The sequence below is a fragment of the Schistosoma haematobium genome, chromosome ZW (genome assembly GCF_000699445.3).
Source record: "Schistosoma haematobium chromosome ZW, whole genome shotgun sequence".
Classification (NCBI taxonomy): Eukaryota; Metazoa; Platyhelminthes; class Trematoda; order Strigeidida; family Schistosomatidae; genus Schistosoma; species Schistosoma haematobium.
In genome coordinates this window covers 76,758,549-76,780,558 of record NC_067195.1, presented here as the reverse complement: position 1 = coordinate 76,780,558, position 22,010 = coordinate 76,758,549, and the positions used below count along the sequence as shown (strand labels likewise).

The window sequence follows — 22,010 nt, the reverse complement described above, 5'->3', positions numbered from 1 at the left end:
TTTTCTAGTTCCATCCAAAAGGTCATATGTAATACTAGAATACCTTTGTCTTCTATACATAAACTAAGCCATGAAATATTGCTTCTGCCTTCTGCTTTTCAGTTCAGTGTTAAAAAGTGGATTTCCGAGGAATTCATGTATGAAAACGCATCGAATTCTATGTATAAAAACGTGAACTTTGGGTATTATTTATTATTTCAACACATAAATATCGGTACAAGAGGGCACCAAATATATATGCGCCACACCATATTTGTGTGTGTGGGCTGTGATACTGCCCGGGTGCCCAGACCGAAGCAGGGAACTTTGGGTAACCATATAGCATCATTATTATAAAAGTTAATGAGTTTTTTTTTTTCAAATGAAGTTAATTAAAAGTCAAACAAAATAATAAAATTCTTAAGATTTTGATGGAGATTTCTTCTCTGAGCTGGATGGTTTGGTCCTGGAGCTTTCAGGTAAACGTCTACCTGAAGTTTGTGCTGATGATGTCGTTCAGAAGAACGATGAAAGCTCCATCACCAAACTATCTAGCTCAGAGAACAAAACTGAGTCAAAATCATCCACCTGAGCTACAAATCTTCTTCACCATCTCAATAAAATTCTTACCTTCTAATAAATTATTCTCTTGCACATTATTTATACCTGTACATGAATAAAGTTTATCAATACGATTAGGTTTCATACTAAAATCTTTTAAATATTCCATTGAATTTTCACAACCATATCTTGTTTGCCATCCAGTTAAGAATAGATTTCCAAAAGTATTATTTATACTACTTTTAAACCAGTAACTTTTCACTTCATTTATGGATATCTAAGAAATATAACAAAAATGATTTCACTAGACTAAATGTAAAAACAGTAAATTTCTAGATAAACTGATGAATGATACAATTGAGAATGAATGACTATCATTTAAAACATGAATACACAAAAAATCAACATCTTTTAAGATGTGCTTATTATAAGTACACCTCAATTGTGATGTACATCATTCACCAGTTTATAGGATCAAGGCTTGATTACCATATTGATTGGCCACTTACATCAAAGATGTAGACTATTGGTTTCTAGTCGAGTAGTGACTTACTAGCTAGGGCGTTTGAATTTTAACCTCCAAATTAAAGATTCAAGTCTTAATCCAACTATTTTGGAGTAGATCCCGGATAATAACATAAGCGCTTACACATAAAGTGTAGCTTAAATCTAACCAGTACACGAATCTGTACTTAATAACTGTGTTATATCAACGAATTCTCGTACAATATTCTGAGGGTAACGTACTATCTAAATAATTTACCGCCAAATGTAGATGAAACGTTCAAAAATCTATCTGAATAGTACGAAATGGATAAATTCTTTACTTTTGTTTAAATTCGAGATTGAATACTATATTTCATATTTTTAACTATTTGGTTACGCCAATACTTTGTGAATTACCTATTTATCTAATTATTTCTCAATTTATTTACCTTACATTATGGTAAATGTTAATGTTAAGTATCATAACTCAAAATGATTTATATTTGACACGTGAAGTTCTAAGTTGTCTATGAATAACTGACTAAATAAACTTGAATAAGAGTTTGAGAAATTGAGCATAATGTGCATCTATTTAATTCATTATTATGTCTACAGTTGTTGATATATCAATAAGGTAAACTTTTTTCTGTTTGAAAGATGATTATTTCAATGCCAATTTGGTCAGTCAGTCAGTCAGCTACAACGTACGACTAGGCACATATGTGCATAAGTCCAAGTTATCATACCGCATTAGCACAACAAGATGAACACCGGATTCATAGAAGCAGTTAACTCAATGGTGTAATATATAAAAGAAAGATTGAATATGAGGATATAGTACAGGAAGAAAGAATTAGTTCGTAGAAAGAAAGGTATGAAGCGATTTTCATCTCATAGTTTAAGGGAAGACAAAGAGTGTATAGACCTACACCATTGTGATCGATTCTGAGCCATGTCACCAAGAGTCTCCAACCATTGGTTACGATAGTCACGTGGACCCCAAACGAGTAGGTTGCATCTAACAACATGGGTAAGACTAGAAGTTAGTGACTTTGTGAACTGATGTCACGTTTTGGTTTAGCCGCCATCCAACCATCCCCAACACTATTCAGCATCGCGCATCGTGGTAATCGGTGTTCAGGCATACGCAACACGCGGCACAACCATCTCATCAACTGATTTACCATCATTCACTAATACCCTGCGTCTAACCTCAATATTACTTACCCGGTTATCCCAGCAGATACGAGCAATATTTCTAAGGCACCTGTGGTCAAATACTAGTAGCTTACGAATATGTTCTACTCTTAATATCCATGTTTCGTAGCCGTAAAGTAAAACAGAACGAAATGCTGAGTAGTATACTCATCCTTTTATTGATAGACAAATATCTCACCTTCGCCACAGGTGATGTATTTTGGCGAATGCCAACATAGATCTGACATTATTACAACTAGTCAGTTATGAATTGGAACAGGTTGAAACACTTAAAATGAGTACATTAAGGAAGTTACCAAGGTGAAAATGAAAATAATATTTATTAAATAGTAACGAAAAACTTTGATAATAAAGTATAAAATAAGGGAATAAATTTTAGAATAAAATGTAGTTTAATTTATAACTTAGTTACTTACAACCTGGATGGAGTTAGTGTTTTATTCTCAGCAGTGTATTTCATATCAAACAGCTCAATGTACAGAAGTAGGCAGTAGGACAACATGTGTAACATACTGCTAGATCACCTCAGTTAAAGAAGGATTACAGTCTCATCATTCGATTACGTATCACCATGCAGTAGTATTAGCGCAATATAGATTGACATAAATCATGTTCCATGAAGGAGTGTTGGGGCGGATAACTGGAGACTTTAGAAACTCTTTGACTAAGAAGTATAAATATACTAAAGTTAAAGATGCCCAAGACCAAACACTCTTGGAATGTATGCACGACTTCTAATTTAAAAGGTCATATTCTACAGACACCGATTGTAATATGCTGATAGCATAATGAGAACAGGAATTCACGTGCCTTTCGGTACTGCATGTATGAATATACATACAATAAGGAATATCAAATAAAAAAATTAATGGAAAACCAGCATAGAATATCCATTTAAATATGTCTAATCTGCAATAACGACTTCAATTTTAGACAAATTTCATAGTTAAGTGTTCGTATGCGAACTTGGGATCAGAGAGAGGGGGAGAGAGAATAATGTATCCGAGACCAGTTATCACTGAGCTTCAAGCTAAAGAAATGTAAGCCCTATGTGGAAACCTGCTTGAACAACTGGGCTACCTGTTTTTGCCATCTAGATATTTCAACAATTTATCTAATTTTGTTTGTTTCAATACGTCATTATGGCTATTAAACTGGTAAACTATTCAGGTGCGTTTCTGAAAAGTGCACAACCTTTCGTTGAACAAGTTACAAAAGGTCCAATCAGATATCGTGTTTGCTAGCAATATGCAGCGAAAAGAATGTACAATATTTAGATGTCGATTGACTGGACTGCAAACTTCTAACTGGCGATCACTCATTATTTATCGTCAATATCGACCAAGAAGTAAGAAACGGAAACTTGTTGAAATTTGTGCTGAGCGTTCTATATTTTACCAAAAATATAATATTGAATAAAACTAATAATAATATTATAATAATTCAACACTTTGATTAACTCACACTTCATTTCGAGTTTGCATGCCGTAAATTTAGTTTTATTGAATATTGAAAAAAAAAAAGCAAACTAACAAGCGTTGAGATGATGTTATTGAATCGCCGTAAAATATTTCCAAGTATAAAAATAAATACACATTGAAATGGAAAGAGATAAGCAACTTACATTAGATACAATCGTCAACTGTGCAACGTGTAAAGCGTGTAAAAGTAGAAAATAATCTCCACCTAGTACAGGATGATTTGTACTACTAGTTAATTTATAAGTATGAAGTAGTAATTTACAAACATATTCAATATTATGCTCTGAATTATCAACAACATCACCATCACTATCAGCAGTAGCATCAAGATTTCCAGCAGTATTTCTTTCTGTTATCATCTTCGTTGCAGTAGTGGTAGTACTAGTACTATCTGACACCGACTGTACCAATGATAGTGGATTTTGTTGTAAAGAATTAGTAAATGAAAAATCATTCCGACAGGAACTAGGATCTTTCACAGCGACTGTCAGAGAAATTAATAACTGATAAAATGATGACCTTTTGAATACATTACACATATAGTCTGATATTGAATCTGGGTTATACAATACTAGTGTATTAGCTGTACTAATAAGTAATACACGAATTATTCTTAACAGCCATAGACGTATGTGATAGAGTAGTTTCCAATGAACTGTTGTGTCATAGAAAATAATCTGATTGTCATCATTTTTATTAACAATACTAACAAAAGATGAAAACGCGAGAGAAGAATAACGGGAATCGAGTAAATGATCATGGGATAAAGGACGTTTTCTTTCATTCTTATCACAGTTAGTAATTTTATGATCTAATGATGATGTAGGAGTGAAGGAGGATACTAAAAGTGGAGACGAAAGAAGTAGGTTTAAGGCACCACCACGAAGTAGAAGCAGCTAAAATAAACAAGCAAAAAACAATTATTTCAATAATTGAAAGATATAATTTGACGATAACAGTACTAATCGTGGACTGATATCACATAGAGAATCATTGTAAACTAAGGAAGACTATAGTCGTCTCAGTTTGAAACTATCCAATTGCCAATCATATTCACAGCAAGAAATGGACTGAGATGGGTTAGTTCAAAGAATAAGTGAGTTAGCACTGAATTATTACATATTCCCAATTTCAGATGATTTTTTACAACTCTTACTTGACTTGCAATACCTTTCCGTTTCTAATAAAGAGAGTACATAACAAATGTGTTATCTGAATGTTTAATGTACGTGTAGAGATTGCAAGATACAGAGAGACTTTTGACGTAAATGTCGAACAACACCTTTTTAATATTACTTCCTAAAAGTTTCAGGATCCATTATTCATGATAAGCACCACAAACATAAAAAATTATCATTGATCACTACCTCTAATTAATTATCTAAAATCGTAGCACATAATATATATAAATTTATTTGATAAAATACTTACGGTTATAGTTATAGCATCTGACCAATCTGGAATTTGATTAAACAAAACGTTTGTAGTAAAATCTATTGTCCTTGGCATAGTGTTACTACTGATATTCCTATTATTATTATTATTATTATTATTATTATTATTATTATTATTATTATTATTAATAGTAGTAGTAGTAGTAGTAGTAGTAGTAGTAGTAGTAGTAGTAGTAGTAGTATTAGGAGGAAAAAAACTTTGACAATTATACATATTATTACTACTATTACATGGATTATAAAGTTGACTATGATCTCCATTCAGTTTATTAAAATGATAATGTTTCACTAAACAACTAGGCATCATTAAACAATACAAAACTTGTAGTGTATACAATAATTCAATGTAATTCGGTGTATTCTCCAAATTGATTTGTTTATTATTGAATAAATTAAATACTCCAGTTGATACATTTGGTTTTGTAAGTAAATGATGAAACCATGTTTGTGATAAGATAGCTGAATACAAAATAGTAAACAACAATGTACATAATAATAGTAATAATAATAATAACGAACAAAATGTTGTAACTACGTAACTTTCATAACATATACGACAATAAAGTTAGTCATACGACAGAATAATCAGATCCCTAAGCTTCCATTTTCTAAAAAGTGGATTTATTGCTGTAAATATTTTAATGGAGTTTTTGTCCTTTGCTGGATGTTTTGGTCGTGGAGCTTTCATCGTTCTTCTGAACGACATCATCAGCACAAACTTCAGATAGAAGTGAAGTGTTCGAATTTCTTCACATGTGATTCACAGCTTGTCCTATAGACCTCGAAGTTGATTGGTTCCTGTTGACCTTGAACCTTTCATTGTTTACTTCTTTGTTTTGGTTGTATCTCCTATTGGTTTGATTTTTTTTCCTAGGTTTGCGCACAATTTTTCTGACTGGTTGATAAATTGGATCGATTTCAAAGTGCTTGTTGATTGCTGATTGACCTGAGTGCCAAGCTTCTAAAAGTTCTCTGGTGTTATTGGAAATTCGTCTATCCAAGATTTCCACAATCTTCCAGTCAAATGAGTGTCCCCAAATGTCCATGTGCATAAATATAAGTGAGGAATTAGAACGCTTCACTTCTATCTGAACTTTGTGCTGATGATGTCGTTCAGAAGAACGATGAAATCTCCACGACCAAAACATTCAGTTCAGAGAACGAAACTCCATCAAAATCATCCACCTGAGTTACAAATCTTTTCCACCATCTCAAAATCACATGAGCGTAATATGCTGTAAATATTCTTGTTTCAAATTTGTTCTACTTTACTAATTATTAGATTTGTCAGTTGTGTGCACTCATGAGGTTAGATCAAATGCTCAAAATCAGTTGTAAAACGAATAACTAAGAAACCACCACCACCACCACAAAAGTCAGTATATTTCCTTTCTCGTCTATCTCTGGCCTCCGAAGAAACAAGAAGTGATTAACATAGAATTCATACATAAATTACATTGTGGTAAACAGAGAGATATGATAGGAGAAAGATCAATGGTAAACACTTACGAATGAATATGAATAAAAGCACATCGTTGTCTAAAGACTTTAACATAAACATTCTAAATATTTACTCGTCAAATGTTAACTAAACCTGGATATTGTTTTAATCTTTGGATAATTTGTGTTAAGAGTTTCCAAATGTTATGAAAGTGAGGGAAGAAAGAAATGTTATCACAATTGTAATACATATTCATGAAAACTCTATGCTTACAAGATTTCAGTTATTCATTCAGCTACAGAATTTGGGGAAGAAAAAGAACGGATGCACCTGCACCTTTACAAATGTTTTTGAGCTGTCTTTCAAATTTTATAACCATTAGGTACGATAATCACGCGGACATCAACCAGGTAGTCTACATTCATTACCATGGCTCACTCCAAATGTCAATGACTTCATGGACTGATGCTATGTTTTGGTTTGACGATCCCTAGCTCTCATCTAGCCTACTTCTACACCAGACGACATTGCAGATGAGGTAGGCGGTGGTTGTGCACACTCAACACACGTACTAATCACCTCAGTTGACAAACATTTACCATCTCATCAATCGATTTCTCATTGTTACCTAGTATCCTATTTCTAACCCAAATATTGGTTACTCCGTGATAACAAAATACACAAACAATGCTTTGTAGGCACCTATGATTGAATACCAATAACCTACGAGTACCCTCTATTCTTAATGGTTATGATTCACAATTATGAAGAGGGACAAACAGAACTGTCAAGCCGTAAACTCGTCCTGTGGTTGAAAGACGGATATTTCGCCTATGCTTTACAAGATATACCACTGTTTTAGTGGGTATTTCGTCAACAATGTCAACGTTTTACAGCATTTTATGATTTGTATAATTAACAACTTTCTCAAAAAATTAAAAATAATTAATCAATCACGTATATGTTCAAATAGTGGAATTCTTGAGAATCGCTCTATTACGGCACCTAATTTGGCGTTTCAAGTATGGCTTAGTAAAAAAAAAACAGTGATGAAAATGTCCCTGTTTAGTCGATTAAGGTACGATATAATCACATTACTACTCCTATTACCACTAAATAAATCTTGGAAAAAAAAGAAACAGAACTTACGTTCATTGCAACGTTCAATAATTTTCTTATCAACTAATTGGATTAAATTATCTTTAATAAATTTAATTAATTTTTTATGCAGTGGCATACAATTGAGTAGTTGCATAATACTATGAATTATATTGGAATGATTTAAAGCTAATGCAATCCTGCTCAAATTTAATAAGAATTCAATACGTTGATCAGTATTTAAAACTATAAACCAAAAAAAAAGAAAAAAAGGAGTAGAGATATTTTCGGAGAAAGATAATGATTTTTGTGTAATGGTGGAATGCGTATCTTAAATAATACTGTGGTGTATGCTACTTATAACAAGTAGTATAATAACGACAGTCAGGATTAGAATGTCTGGCAGTAGAAGATCGAGAGGAAAAGAACACGAACAGAAAGCAATTGGTATGAAAATGCAGGAACAATGAAGTCTGAGACAATTGATTAATATTTTACAAATTAAGTATTTACTGTAAGGCTCTCAGATTTTACTAAGATGTGATGTAATTTTGTGTTCAAATACATCCAATTGTCACCATTTGTATTCTCGTTCACTACAATAAGAGTATAGGTTGTATTTGGTACACAGAATTTGAACCATACTGTACTGTTTCCACATGTTAGGGAATGGATGATGTAATTGACTTGCGTTGACTTTCTCTAAACTATACTAATAGATGCTCCGCAATGGAATGAAGATGTAATCTTAACGAACGACTTACACAAATATATTCACAGAAACAGGTGAACTGGTATATGTAGATTGGGTTAATCAGTCGTAGCAACTTATCACTCACATGAAGATATGGAAGGGTAACTGTAGCAGTTTATATGAATATTTGCTACATTAAATATATTTCGAATTTATGTTTTTAGACGGTTTTTAAGCCTACAATCAACAAAGCCTCTTTAAACTGAAGATCTACTAACAGCGTTTTCTTTTGAACATTGTATTTGGTCTGTTAAGGATGTTTCTCCCACATATTTCTCGCAATTAATTTCGACATGTATGCATTCTTTAGAGAGGTGAATTTCAGAATGGACAGTTCAACTATTAAGTGATCGAACGAACAATTTTAACAATATCCTGAGCATAAAGGATGGATGAGTTTTTATCGTTTTAAAATTCAGTTAAAGAGTTCAGGAGATGTACACCTAAATATACAGAATGACTAAGAACTAAATCCCTTGATAAATAAATATGTCAATTTCATTGGTTAAAGCTGTGGTGACGTATGAAATCCCATATCTTGAAAATATTTATTTAAATAAGTTTTGTCCATGTTCATTTATATTTGAATTGTATTATGATGGGCGGTGTCCAAAATCTGATACTGATACACAGTGTGCTACGTGCTAACCCCCCAACTGACAACATGAGCAAGCAAGTGTATTGGGTTGCCGAATATGGTGCACAAATACTCATTCATATATATACCACTCTAATCCATAGGAAATTGATCCTTTTACTATCCAATGAAATGCCATCGATTGACCTTCTCATTGGGCTACTTCTGATTGGCTTTTGATATCAAACTGTTGTATATGCAAGTTTGTATACAGTAAAGGAATGACTCTCTGTTTATTGATCAACCATTGTTATATACATTGACAGAAGTGATTTATATCAATAACGCAGCTTTTTGGCAAGCAATGGTCATTCAACTATCTAATTAACGGATTATAGTTCAAGGAGTCAACAGTACATCCATAAAAACAGGCACACAATTTTACTTCATTCAAATATTCGTTTTAAATTTTCAGTTTTAGGAAAACGCTACAACTACGAAACTGTGGACAATCCCGAATAAAAAACGTGAAGGTGGAATACAGTCAGTATTTTTATAAAGATAATGATAGAACAGATATTGACAACTCAAGCGCATTTTATGATGATAAAACAAGTTGCCAGTCAAATGTAGATACCTCTGAATAGCCCATCTTTAATTAGCAGGTTGTGTTGACAACGTTACCTAGAGAGACAACAAAGTTTTACAATTAAACAACTTAAGTTCAAAGAACACAACCCCATTAAGAATATCCTTCTGAGCCAAAACAGATCTTGTTTGTCATTTCAATTCCAAGTATTATTGAAATAGAGCTATGCAAAATATCGTTGTCCTCCATTATGACGTACACATACAGATAAGATGTCATCATTCATGATGCCATATTACGACACTTGAGAATTCCATTGTGCTACAATTTCTGAATAATCATATAAGATAATCTATTGTCATTGAATGAATCAGTATTTTTCTTCACGTGTTCCTTTTCAAGGTTTCATGAAACTTGAGGCACAGAGGAAAAACACATCCTTCTTTCTCTGAACAGTTTTATGATTATTCGACGCAATCAATCTATTACGGTCGTATTGATTTATTTGAAAACAGTATTTAATGAAAGTTGTACGAAGACAATAATTGTCAAGATTCTACTTGTTCAGTTTGTTTAGTATAACATACTTATTAGTCTGGGAAAAATTAACGTATACAATATATAGATAATAAAAAAATAGTAATTGACTAGTAGTAAAACGTCAACTTACTGAATTCGCCTTCACGATCAACATCCGACTGTTGATTGCAATTCAGTACATCAGAGTCGTCTATCTTCAATTTACTATCTATCAATAAACTATCACATTTACTATCATTATTATCACTATTATTATTATTTGCAAGTTGTTCTTGTTCAAGATTTCGATCAATTATTGAATCGAATATTTTTAATTCTGATGGCAGTAAGTGATCATCGTCTTCCAGAAAATTATTATTATTATTATTGTTACTTATAGTGGCAGTAGTAGTAGTAGTAGTAGTAGTATTGTCAGTAGTATTAAGATGGCCTAGGGCAATATCGCTACTACTTTGTTGTGTTGCATTGATTTCTATATTATCAAACACTTTAAGATTATAAGAAAATTGAAAAGAGCCAGGTGTTGTAGTTGATGATTCAGTAGTGGACGATGATAATTCGTTATTGGTAAACATTAATTTTGCGGACAATGCCAGACTAGAAAATAATTAGTAAGATAATTATAACAAGGTTGGAAGATAAAACAAACAAAACCCCAGAGACTATCATTGATGTTTCAAAAGGGAATCAATGTAAATACTTTATACAAGTGAATAGTATTAATTAATTACCCAAACTATTACCAAATAAGTCCATTAATTAGTTCAACTTAATGATAAGGTAGATCATTGGTGTATTTTCAAGCACTGTTCAACGTGATTTCGTTTTTTTCTACATTTAGTGAATATTGATTACAGAATTGACATAAACCTCAATATTCATATAGTCTGTTTCCTTAAGTAGAACAAAGACCATCTGTTTTCCACCAACTTTGTCCACATACTATCTTACTGATGACCAGAATATAACGTTAAGGTGTGCGATGGCAGGTTAAGAGTGGCACCTTTTTCTTTACCAAAATTGATAGGTTAAAAGCTTCAACCGATTGGCTGTTTTTAACTTGTAACCTACGTCAAACCACAGTATAGTTCACTTTATGGCTGTATTATACAAAAAGAATGTATCAAAAACATTTATTATCAAACAATAGCAAACAACGCAACTCTTATACCTACACAAAGTATAATTCATAGTCACAAGAAAAAGAAGGGTAAATTTTTCACTAGTATGCTCAATTTCTCATGCATGGACAGAAATCTCATTTATGGCATGAGTGTAGTGAACTGGCTTTTCGTCTCCAGATTAAAATCTCATTAGTCATCAATACACCAAAACTAACCTAAATTCCGAAATTAGTGAAGGGGTCAATATGTCAACTACTTCACTGACCAGATTACGTTGATGCACACATTTAATATACGAAGAAGGCATTGCGAAACAGTCTTTTGTAATTGATATCAATAGGAAAAGAACCGACTAAGCGAAAAAAAATGATAAAAAACCTTAACAAGAGAGCAGAGAACGAAAAATATACGATGATTTAATATAATGTTAACTAATTTAAACAGTGATTCCTTAAAAAATATAATGTTGACCACCTCGACAACAACGAAGGAAAACAGACAATCAATAATAAATAATCATAATCACTTACTGAACAAATGGAATATCATTATTTATATGATCACGATTGTCCAGGAAATTCTTAGTCCAATTTGGAAAGAACAAAAATAAATTCACCAGCAACTCATTATCAATATTATGATGTAATATACAATCACTTGAATTTGCCTGTTCCACATTTATTATACGTAATTCTAACTGATACATTGAATTTGTCATTGAATGTGGAATATTATTATTATCTTGACATTGAATACCACTACTACTACTGCTACTACCACCACTGGTACCTCTAACACCACCATTACTACCGTTATCATTGAAATTGTTATTTGATGTGAAACCATGTAGACAAAAATTTAAAAGATAAGCACGTAATTCACCAAAAGTCAGATTTCCATGTACAATGAGTGTAATCGTGATTGTCTTACCATCAGATAGATAAATTTGTTTATTGTTATCAACAATATCATCATCAGCACTAATATTGTTGTTATTACTATTGGTAGGAAATAAAATTGGTAAACCTTGACAGGTGACTGTTAAGAAAAATGATGAACCAATCCATGAACTGCAAAATGGAAATAAAAAATAAATAAAGTGAAAAATATCAAAACAAATAATCATAGTTTAGATCAAGAAGTGATTTTAGGTACACCACCACTGAAGACCTGGACAGGTATTTCGTTCCAGTATGGTATTCCTCAGTACGATCCTGCACTCAGTAACTGGACTCAACACTTAGAGTCTCACGCATGAACGCTTGATCTACAGACCAGAAATATTGCAATGAAGTCACTAAACTACAGACAATATATTAAATAGCCTTCAATGGTTTCTTTGTAGATGCAATAAAATCTAATGAATAAGTATCAGTTTCATGTTAATTGAAACTCGTCAATAAGATATCATTGTGGCATAAAAAGTGTGGCAATCTCATATCATATTTGCATTTTTGAGCACGCTCAAAGCAATTGGTACAGAGGGGTGCGACGGCTCTAAACCGTGTAATAACTCGGCATCTAAATGATACCGGATATATCAATGACATTTCTCAATCTATCACAATTACAATCAGATAAAAATAACGCTATTTCTCTTCAGTTCTCTAAGGCAGGCAGAAGCGCAAACAGACCATTATCAATTTAGCATTACTTACGCCTGTTACTCCTAATGGAGCATAGGCCGCCTACCAGCATTCTCCAACCCACTCTGTCCTGGGCCTTCTTCTCTAATTCCATCCAATTCTTGTTCATGTCTATCTCCATTTCCCAGCGTAATGTGTTCTTTCGTCTTCCTCTTTTCCTTTGGCCTTCAGGATTCCATGTGAGGTCTTGTCTTGTGACGCACTTGGGTGCTTTCCTCAATGTGTGTCCTATCCACTTCCAGCACTTCTTCCTGACTTCCTCCTCCGCTGGGATCTGATTTGTTCTTTCCCACAGTTGGTTGTTGCTAATAGTGTCCGACCAACGGATCCGAAGTATTTTGCGTAGACAACTGTTAATAAACACCTGTATCTTCTGGATGATGGATTTCGTAGTTCTCCAGGTTTCCGCCCCATACAGTAGAACTGTCTTGACATTTGTATTGAAAATCCTGACCATGGTGTTGGTTGACAGCTGCTTTGAGTTCCAGATGTTCTTCAGTTGTAAATATGCTGCTCTTGCTTTGCCGATCCGCGCTTTTACACCTGCATCAGACCCACCCTGTTCATCAATGATCCTGCCCAAATATGTAAAGGATTTTACATCTCCAAAATCTTCTCCGTCAATTGTGACTGGATTGGTGCATGCTGTGTTGTATCGGAGAATCTGGCTTTTCTCTTTGTGTATATTGAGACCTACTGCTGCTGAGGCTGCTACTACACTGGTGGTCTTCTCCTGCATTTGTTGTTGTGTTTGGGATAGGAGAGCCAGATCATCTGCAAAGTCTAGATCGTCCAACTGCATACTAGATGTCCACTGTATCCCGCGTTTCCCTTCAGATGTTGACGTCTTCATGATCCATTCGATCTCCAGGAGAAAGAGAAAGGGTGAGAGTAAGCAACCTTGCCTAACACCGGTCTTCACTTCGAACGACTTTGTCAACTGTCCTCCATGCACAATTTTGCAGTTTAATCCATCATATGAGTTCTGTATGATATTGACTATCTTCTGAGGCACGCCGTAGTGTCGAAGAAGTTTCCATAGTGTTGTTCTGCCCACGCTATCAAATGCCTTTTCGTAGTCAATGAAGTTGATGTAGAGTGATGAATTCCATTCAATTGATTGTTCCACAATTATCCGTAGAGTTGCGATTTGGTCTGTACACGATCAATCCTTACGGAATCCTGCCTGTTGGTCACAAAGTTGTGCGTCTACGGAGTCCTTCATCCTATTTAACAATACCCTGTTGAAGACTTTTTCCGGTATTGAGAGAAGAGTGATGCCCCTGTAGTTATCACAGTTGCTGAGATCGCCTTTCTTTGGTATTTTGATCAGAAGTCTTTCTTTCCAGTCTGTTGGTACTTGTTCCTCATCCCAAATCGTATTAAAGAGAATGTGGAGCAAGATTTGGAATGAGGAACAAGTCTTACCTTGATAAATTTACAATTTGATTTTCATCATCTGAAATTTTGGTTACCTATTTGAAGTAGTTAATTAAATCTTCTCAACCAATACAAACGAAATAAAATTTACACCATTGGACAAGACGGTGGTTACCTTAGTAGCTACGTGACTGACTCGCTGGTGTTTAAAGCGAAAGGAATTGAGTTCGAACATCGGGGTGAAAGTCAAATCTGAGAAGTAGGTATTTCTAGGTGATGAGCCATATTTGGGAAGAAATTAGCGTCCTGGATTCCACTGGAAGTCACCATCCAATTCTGCTTATAATTATCATCATAATAATTACTATTACTATATTATATTGGACGGCGGCCTGCTTGAATATCTGGGCTACCTGTTCCTTCGATCTAGATATTTCATCAAGTTATCTGTTTTGTTGATTGTTTTAGCACATCACTATGTCTATTGTGCGCACAACCTATTCAGGCGCGTTTATGAAAAGTTTACAACCTTTCGCTATACGAGATACAAAAAGGTACAATCAGCGACATCATGGTGGCTGGCAATATGCATTGAAACAAATGAACAGTAATCAAATGTGGATTACCGAACTTCTAACATCTAACTGGTCATCATTCAAGATTTATCGTCACAATCGATCAAGGTATAAGAAAAGGAAACTTGTTGAAATACTTTATGCTGAGAATTCTATGTTGTACCAAAAATATAATGTTGAATAAAGCTTCTAATAATAATAATAAATAAATAAATAAATAAATAAATAAATAAATAAATAAATAATGTTTATTTTGTTAGATACACACTTTTATAAACTCTTCAAACTACAGATGTCAGAAAATCGGTATTCATGTGTGGGCGTAGATGATAATGATTGGTTGTCTGCTTAGTCAGATATGTAGATAGTCTGATAGGTGTTAGATGAGTTATATATTCTCCTATCCTTATAATTATTGTTATCCATTGTTCATTGTTGTTGGATTGTCGGGTTTTGGTGTGGAAATATATTTACATTCTAGTCAGGCTAATCACGTGTTCTTGGTCTGAGTTGTGTTCAAGTCCTGTAGAATAAACACTGGGAAGGAATCTAGTGTAGACCTTCGTCTAAAGTAAATTAACGTCTTATATGTGTAAACGTGGAAACCTGACCGTTATAACAGGTATCACGTCAATATAGGGAAAAAACCGTGATTTGATAGTTCATCTGTATTTGCCAAAGTTTATTCTAAGATAAAGGATAATATGGATTTCGCAACAATCCACTTAACAATTTAGAAAAATATACTCTGTACCTAAAAAAGTTTTAAATAACCGCGTCGTGGTAATCGGTGTTCAGACATACGTAACACGTGGCCCAACCATCTCAGTTGATGAAGATTCACAACCTCATCAACTGATTTACCATCATTCTCTAATACCGTGTCTAACCCCAATATTACTTACGCGGTCATTCCAGCAGATACGAGCAATATTTTTAAGGCATCTGTGGTCAAATACTAGTAGCTTACGAATAACTTCTACTCTTAATGGCCATGTTTCGTATCCGTAAAGTAAAACAGAACGAAATACTGCGCAGTATACTCGTCCTTTTATTGATAGACGGATATCTCGCCTTAGCCAAAGGTGACGTAAGTTGGCAAAAACCAAACAAACTTTTCAAGCTAATAGACAATTAAACAAACATACAGCTTACCGTTTCAATGGAATACAATCATCACTTGCATCATTAATAAACATTTCTAAATTCATTCTAACTGTAAATCGTTTCAATAATTTTAAAATTCTTGATAAACGTTTGAATGTAGCTGATTTTACTTCAGGATCACATGATAATGAGGTAGGTGATGATGATGACGGTGATAGTTTTGATGAAATTGTTGTTTCATAGTTTGTTTGTTTTTCGATAGAAGAAATTAACTATAAACGAATATAAAAGGACAGAAATGACAAACATAAATTTAGTAATGCTTTTTTAGTCAGTCATTCAGTAACAACATACAACCTTGTACGTACGTACATCAGTTCGAGTTGCCATACCACATTAGCACACAGATACAATTGTCCATTCAAATCCCATAGTCGTACAAGTAGTAAAATTATAAGCAGTAATCGGAAACATTACGGTTTCAAGATGTTATTCAACCAGTATAATACAGTGAAATAAATTTTGAAAGAGAAAAATGAAAGGGACATGAAGAATTCAGAAGACTAGAATTTGGGAGAACACAAAGAATGGATAAACCTGTGCAATTGCAAACCATTTTGAGCCATGTCATTCAAGGTCTCTAACCATCGGTTGCCATCGTCTCGCGGATCCCAACCAGGTAGTCTACACCTACCAACATCACTCAGTCCACTTGACAGTGACATCATGGATTTGTACCATGTTTTGGTCTGGCCACCCCTAGCTTTCTTCCAACCTACTCCTACACCAGGAAACATCGCACGTCGGGGCAGTCAGTGGTTAGGCATTTTTAGACAGTGAAAAGAATAGAAGTTTCAATAAAGAAATAAACTAAGTTCGATTCGTGATGAAAAAGTCCACCTCCCGTCATACTAGTAGTGTTCATATGGTTCACTAGTGATTCATTTCAAAGGGAAATTCCCAGATTTCTAGTGATTCATGATATTTGATTGTTGAGAGATTTTAGAGTCCTAGGTTCAATATTCAGTATGGTAGTGGGTGGGCGTTGCTGAAGAACCATATACAAGGATATATCAACAGTCCAGTTCTTGTTTACTTTTAGTGGTTGTCTGACGAAAATTAGACCTTAGTCAGCCAGAAAATAATTTTTAAATTTTTATTTTCATATTTTTAGGAGACGTTAGAAAACTTAAATTCGCCTAAGATACACAATTTTAACTGTTGGTTGACCGATAAAAACAGCTAAATTCTTACTAGAAACAGTCGTATATTTAGCATGATATCCATCACAAGTTGTTTCAATAAATATGTTTCCTGAATGGTATTTATCATCTCGATTCCTGAGTCTTTAGAGTAACTGATGTGTTATTGATCACTGTGTTATTAATCCGGTGATTCAAGTGATAAAGATGAAGACTCGTACATAACTAGTTTAATTACTCATGTTGATTCAAGTATATTGGAAGTGGTGGACAGTGGGTGGCCACAGCTCTACATGGGTTTGTTTCCAGGACATTCAAGTTTCACTAATTGAAATCATGAGTCAATTGAAGTTAGACCACCATGAAAAACCTGGAAGCACTGTACGAACCCTTTTTTCTAGTATGAGACTCCTCAGCAGTGCTCATCCACGATCCCGCACCCCGCGGGATTCGAACCCAGGACCTATCAGCCTCGCGCCAGGCGGTTAACTAACTAGACCACTGAGCCGACATTCAACGGTGTTACTGTCTAACTTAAACCAATCCACTAAGTTGCGCCACCGTACACCATTGTCTTCAGTGAGCTGATATCTCACAACACACTTGGTCGAACTTCACTGGTAACGGCTTCTCACTAGAAACCCAGGAGTATCTCTTGAAGTCAACCACTAGTGAGCAGATGATTATTATCAGAAGGGGTTATGTGGAGATTTCCGAAATTCCACTGATTTAAATCATGGGTCGATTGAAGCTAGACCACCATGGAAAACCTGGAAGCACTGGACGGCCGTTTCGTCCTAGTATGGGACTCCTCAGCAGTGCGCATATACGATCCCGCACCCAGGTTTCACAATAGTAATAATACATGCAAATTGTTCAATAGATTTGATAAACAGAGTAATCAAGAAACCATTAACTGATTAGAGTTTTTAATTGATATTCACTTATTAATTCATGAAACGAATGAAATAGAGTACTTTTAGCAACGACAGAAGTGGTCTAAAAAAGGGTGGTCTATAATAAGTCCTCTAACAAGAGTTAGGAAAACTGATGTATTCAAGCAGTCAATCATAGGGAACTACAATGGAAAGCTCAGCAAGGGGAACATAGTTCAAATGTAATTAAATGAGACCGAAAAATGGATTATATGAGAATTAGAGATTGAATAAAACGGTGCCATTACAACCGATTCGAAGCTATGCAATAGAAAAGTGCTAAATCGTGAGTGATGATTATCATAAAGATTCATATCAGTAAAAATATAAATGATAATCAAATGAAAAATCAACAACAACTTCATGAATGACATCATTGCCGCTTGAATCTATTTGTTAACTCAAGTTTAATAAAGTAGTCAAAAATGAACAAACTTCCGATGTTCTGAGCCATTGAATGTTATCAAAACGAATAAAATCATTGATATAATACACTATAACACATTTATTAAAAGCAAATTTTACGTAAGTAAACCTGAAAAACATATTAGTAATGCTATAACTGGTGATACTAATCATTTTTTACAACCGAAATAAGCAACGATTCACTTCAAATTGAAGACTTAATAATTGACAACTGAATGAGATAGACCATTAGTTACTGTTGAGATGCCTTCGGGAAGTACGATGAAGCCTTCAGAGATTCTAAAGGAGCTTAAGGGTTTCCATCTAATCAGAGCATGACAGAACTTCGTAATACATCAACGTGGCATGCTACAATTAGACGATAGCGTAAATTGCCTTCTTGATGATTGGCTGAATTATAATAATGTTATAGAATTCCTGCATTCCTGATTCTTATCCAATGTACATAGAGGACAGCATTCCAAGTAAGGATCGGAGTCAGACAAGGCTGTCTACTCTCTCCCTTCCTCTTTTTACTGATGGTCGATTGGATTATGAAGGCCTCCACATCTGAGGGAAACAGGGAATACGAAGAACAGCTCAGAATCAATTTGGACATCGAAGATGACCTAGCCCTCTTATCCCATACACACGGACAAATGAAAACAACTAGTGTGGCAGCAGCTTCTGCATCAGTAGACCTTAACATACACAAAAGAAAAGCCAAAATTTCCAAATACAACACAGAGAACACTGACCCGATCACATTTGATGGAGAAACTCTGGAAGATGTAGAATCCTTCACATACCTGGGAAGCATAATCGATGAACAAGGAGGATCCGATGCAGATGTAAAGGCAAAAATTGGCAAAGCAAGGACAGCATTCCTACAGTTGAAGAACATATGGAACTCAAAACAACTTTAAACCAATATCAAAGTCACAATCTTCAATACGAACGTCAAGGCAGTTCTACTGTATGGAGCTGAAACTTGGAGAACTACAACAACCACAATAAAGAAAGTACAAGTATTTATAAATAGCTGTCTACGCAAGATACTCAACATCCATTGGCCGGATACTATCAGCAACAGCCTTTTGTGAGAGAGAACAAACCAGCTTCCAGCTGAAGAGGAAATTAGGAAAAGACGATGAAAATGGATATGACACACATAACAAAAATCACCAAACTGCATCATAAGACAAGTGATAACTTGTAATCCTGTAGGGAAGCGAAAAACAGGAAGGCCAAAGAACACATTATATCTGTATACAGAAGCAGATATGAGCAGGATGAATAACAACTGGAAAGCGTTGGAAAGAATTGCCCAAGTTAGGGTTGGATGGAGAGTGTTGTTGGGCGGCCTATTCTCCTCTACGACGAGTAACAGGCGTAACTAAGTAAGTAAGTACTTGGGGGGGTTCGACACATTCAATTGTAGTTAATCGTATAACATATTCAACGGTAATATCAAACAGAGGACATAAATGTTACCACATAATTTAAACTCAATAAATAACATGACAATAATTTGATTAAGAAAAATAACAATTAAAAGATAAAAAGACAATCTAAAATACATACCTCATTATATTCTGTTTTAATATATGTATAACATAATTTCATAATATTAAAGCATAATTCTTTACGTTTATTTAAATTTATAGTAGAACTATAATTAGTATATAATTGTAATAATAATTTGCATATTTTTTGATAAACTATTTTATTTGAATATAAAATAAAATTCCATAATTGTTTTAAATTCATGAATTTAATACCTGTTGAAGTAGTAGTTGTCATGGTTTTAGTAGTATTCATAGTAGTCATAGTCTTAGTTACAGTAGAATAATTACTATTAAGTGTAGTAAGTGTATAATCCATTTTATTAGGAAGAATTGTTGATGTTGCTGTTGCTGATGATGATGTCATTGATAATAATTTAATTGTATTGAATCCATTCAATTCACTAATAATACACGTATTATCCGAATTGATACAACAAAATAATTGAACAACAAATCTAATATGAAGATAATAAAAGTATTTCAATATTATATTTGTATCAGTGATGTAAAACGAGAGTTGAGTGAGTGAGTGAGCAAGCGAGCGACCGATCGAGCAAAAGACAGAAAGAAAGGAGTAACCGAAAATAAACAGGATATGAGTAGAGTTGAGGAAGAAAACAATTAAATATCATAATATACAAATAATTAATAATGATTTCCTTTATACGAAATTTATAACTAAAAATAATTTTACGTTTTACAATTCATTAATGTTCCTTCTAATTCTTTTTTTAAATAAAGATTTAATCAAATATTTAAGTGTAAGACAAACTGTAGTAGAATTGATCACTCATGTGTCTATTTATTACATAATAAGTATCTATCAGTCAGTCAGCCAGTCAGTAACAACGTGGAACTTCGTACGTACGTACGTACGTACATCAGTTCGAGTTGCCATACCACATTAGCACACACATACAATTGTCCATTCAAATCCCATAGTGGTAGAGGTAGTAAAAGTATAAGTGTGGTGTGTGCTACTGACATAAGTAGTATATGATGTTAGTCGTAAACAGAATGCCTGACAGCAGAGAGACAAGAGGATCGAACAGTAAAGAATGGAAACAAAATGCAATTTGTATGAAAATGCAAGAACAATGAAGTCTGAGTCCTTATGAGACAATTGATGGACATTTTGCAAATTAAGTATTTACTATTTGATTGTTAGATTTTATTAACAAGTCCTGTAATTTTGAGTCAAACACATTCGATTGTCTCAACCCGTGTTCTGCTCACTACATAAACAGTAATCGGAAACATTACGGTTTCAAGATGTTATTCAACCAGTATAATACAGTGAAATAAATTTGGAATGAGAAAAAAGAAAGGGACATGAAGAATTCAGAAGACTAGAATTTGGGAGAACACAAAGAGTGGATGAACCTGTGCCATCGCAGACCATTTTGAGCCATGTCATTCAGGGTCTCTAACCATCGGTTGCTATCATCTCGCGGATTCCAACCAGGTAATCAAACCAAACGTCAGAAATACAAGTTTTCTACTCACTGATATATCAGATAAATGTAAATTTATTATTAGCTTATTTGAAATTATCGACCTTGGCATTGATATCTACAAATAAATACAATAGAACTATTTATAGTACATGAATATTTGAGATTGCTAGTAGGTGATGCCATTGTTAACAGTTCAATACGAGGAAAAATACATTAATAAATACTTCTTTAAAATACATATATGTTTATGTAAAATTTAGATTTATGTTAAACTAGAATGAAGAGAGTTTGAATCTTGTCACCTGAGTCGAACAGGAAGAAAGTTTTGCTTTTTTAATGTTTAATATATGGTGGACATGGAAGACCAATCAGTAAAAACGTAGAAATTCGTACGTACGTACATCAGTTAGAGTTGCCATACTACATTAGCACA

The 22,010-nt window shown here is 34.0% G+C and overlaps 1 protein-coding gene across 1 annotated transcript in view; it reads right to left on the bottom strand.

Annotated features, from left to right (window-relative positions):
• Nucleotides 1–22,010, bottom strand: part of USP9X_1 (putative ubiquitin carboxyl-terminal hydrolase FAF-X) — a 105,593-nt gene that overhangs the window by 47,794 nt on the left and 35,789 nt on the right. The window contains exons 14-21 of the mRNA XM_051208736.1: nt 20,137–20,575; nt 16,059–16,282; nt 11,833–12,372; nt 10,309–10,775; nt 7,770–7,964; nt 5,157–5,638; nt 3,869–4,621; nt 610–817 (exon numbers count right to left, since the gene is read on the bottom strand). Coding sequence (XP_051072521.1) covers nt 610–817; nt 3,869–4,621; nt 5,157–5,638; nt 7,770–7,964; nt 10,309–10,775; nt 11,833–12,372; nt 16,059–16,282; nt 20,137–20,575 — 3,308 coding nt within the window. The remainder of the gene's footprint in view (nt 1–609; nt 818–3,868; nt 4,622–5,156; nt 5,639–7,769; nt 7,965–10,308; nt 10,776–11,832; nt 12,373–16,058; nt 16,283–20,136; nt 20,576–22,010) is intronic.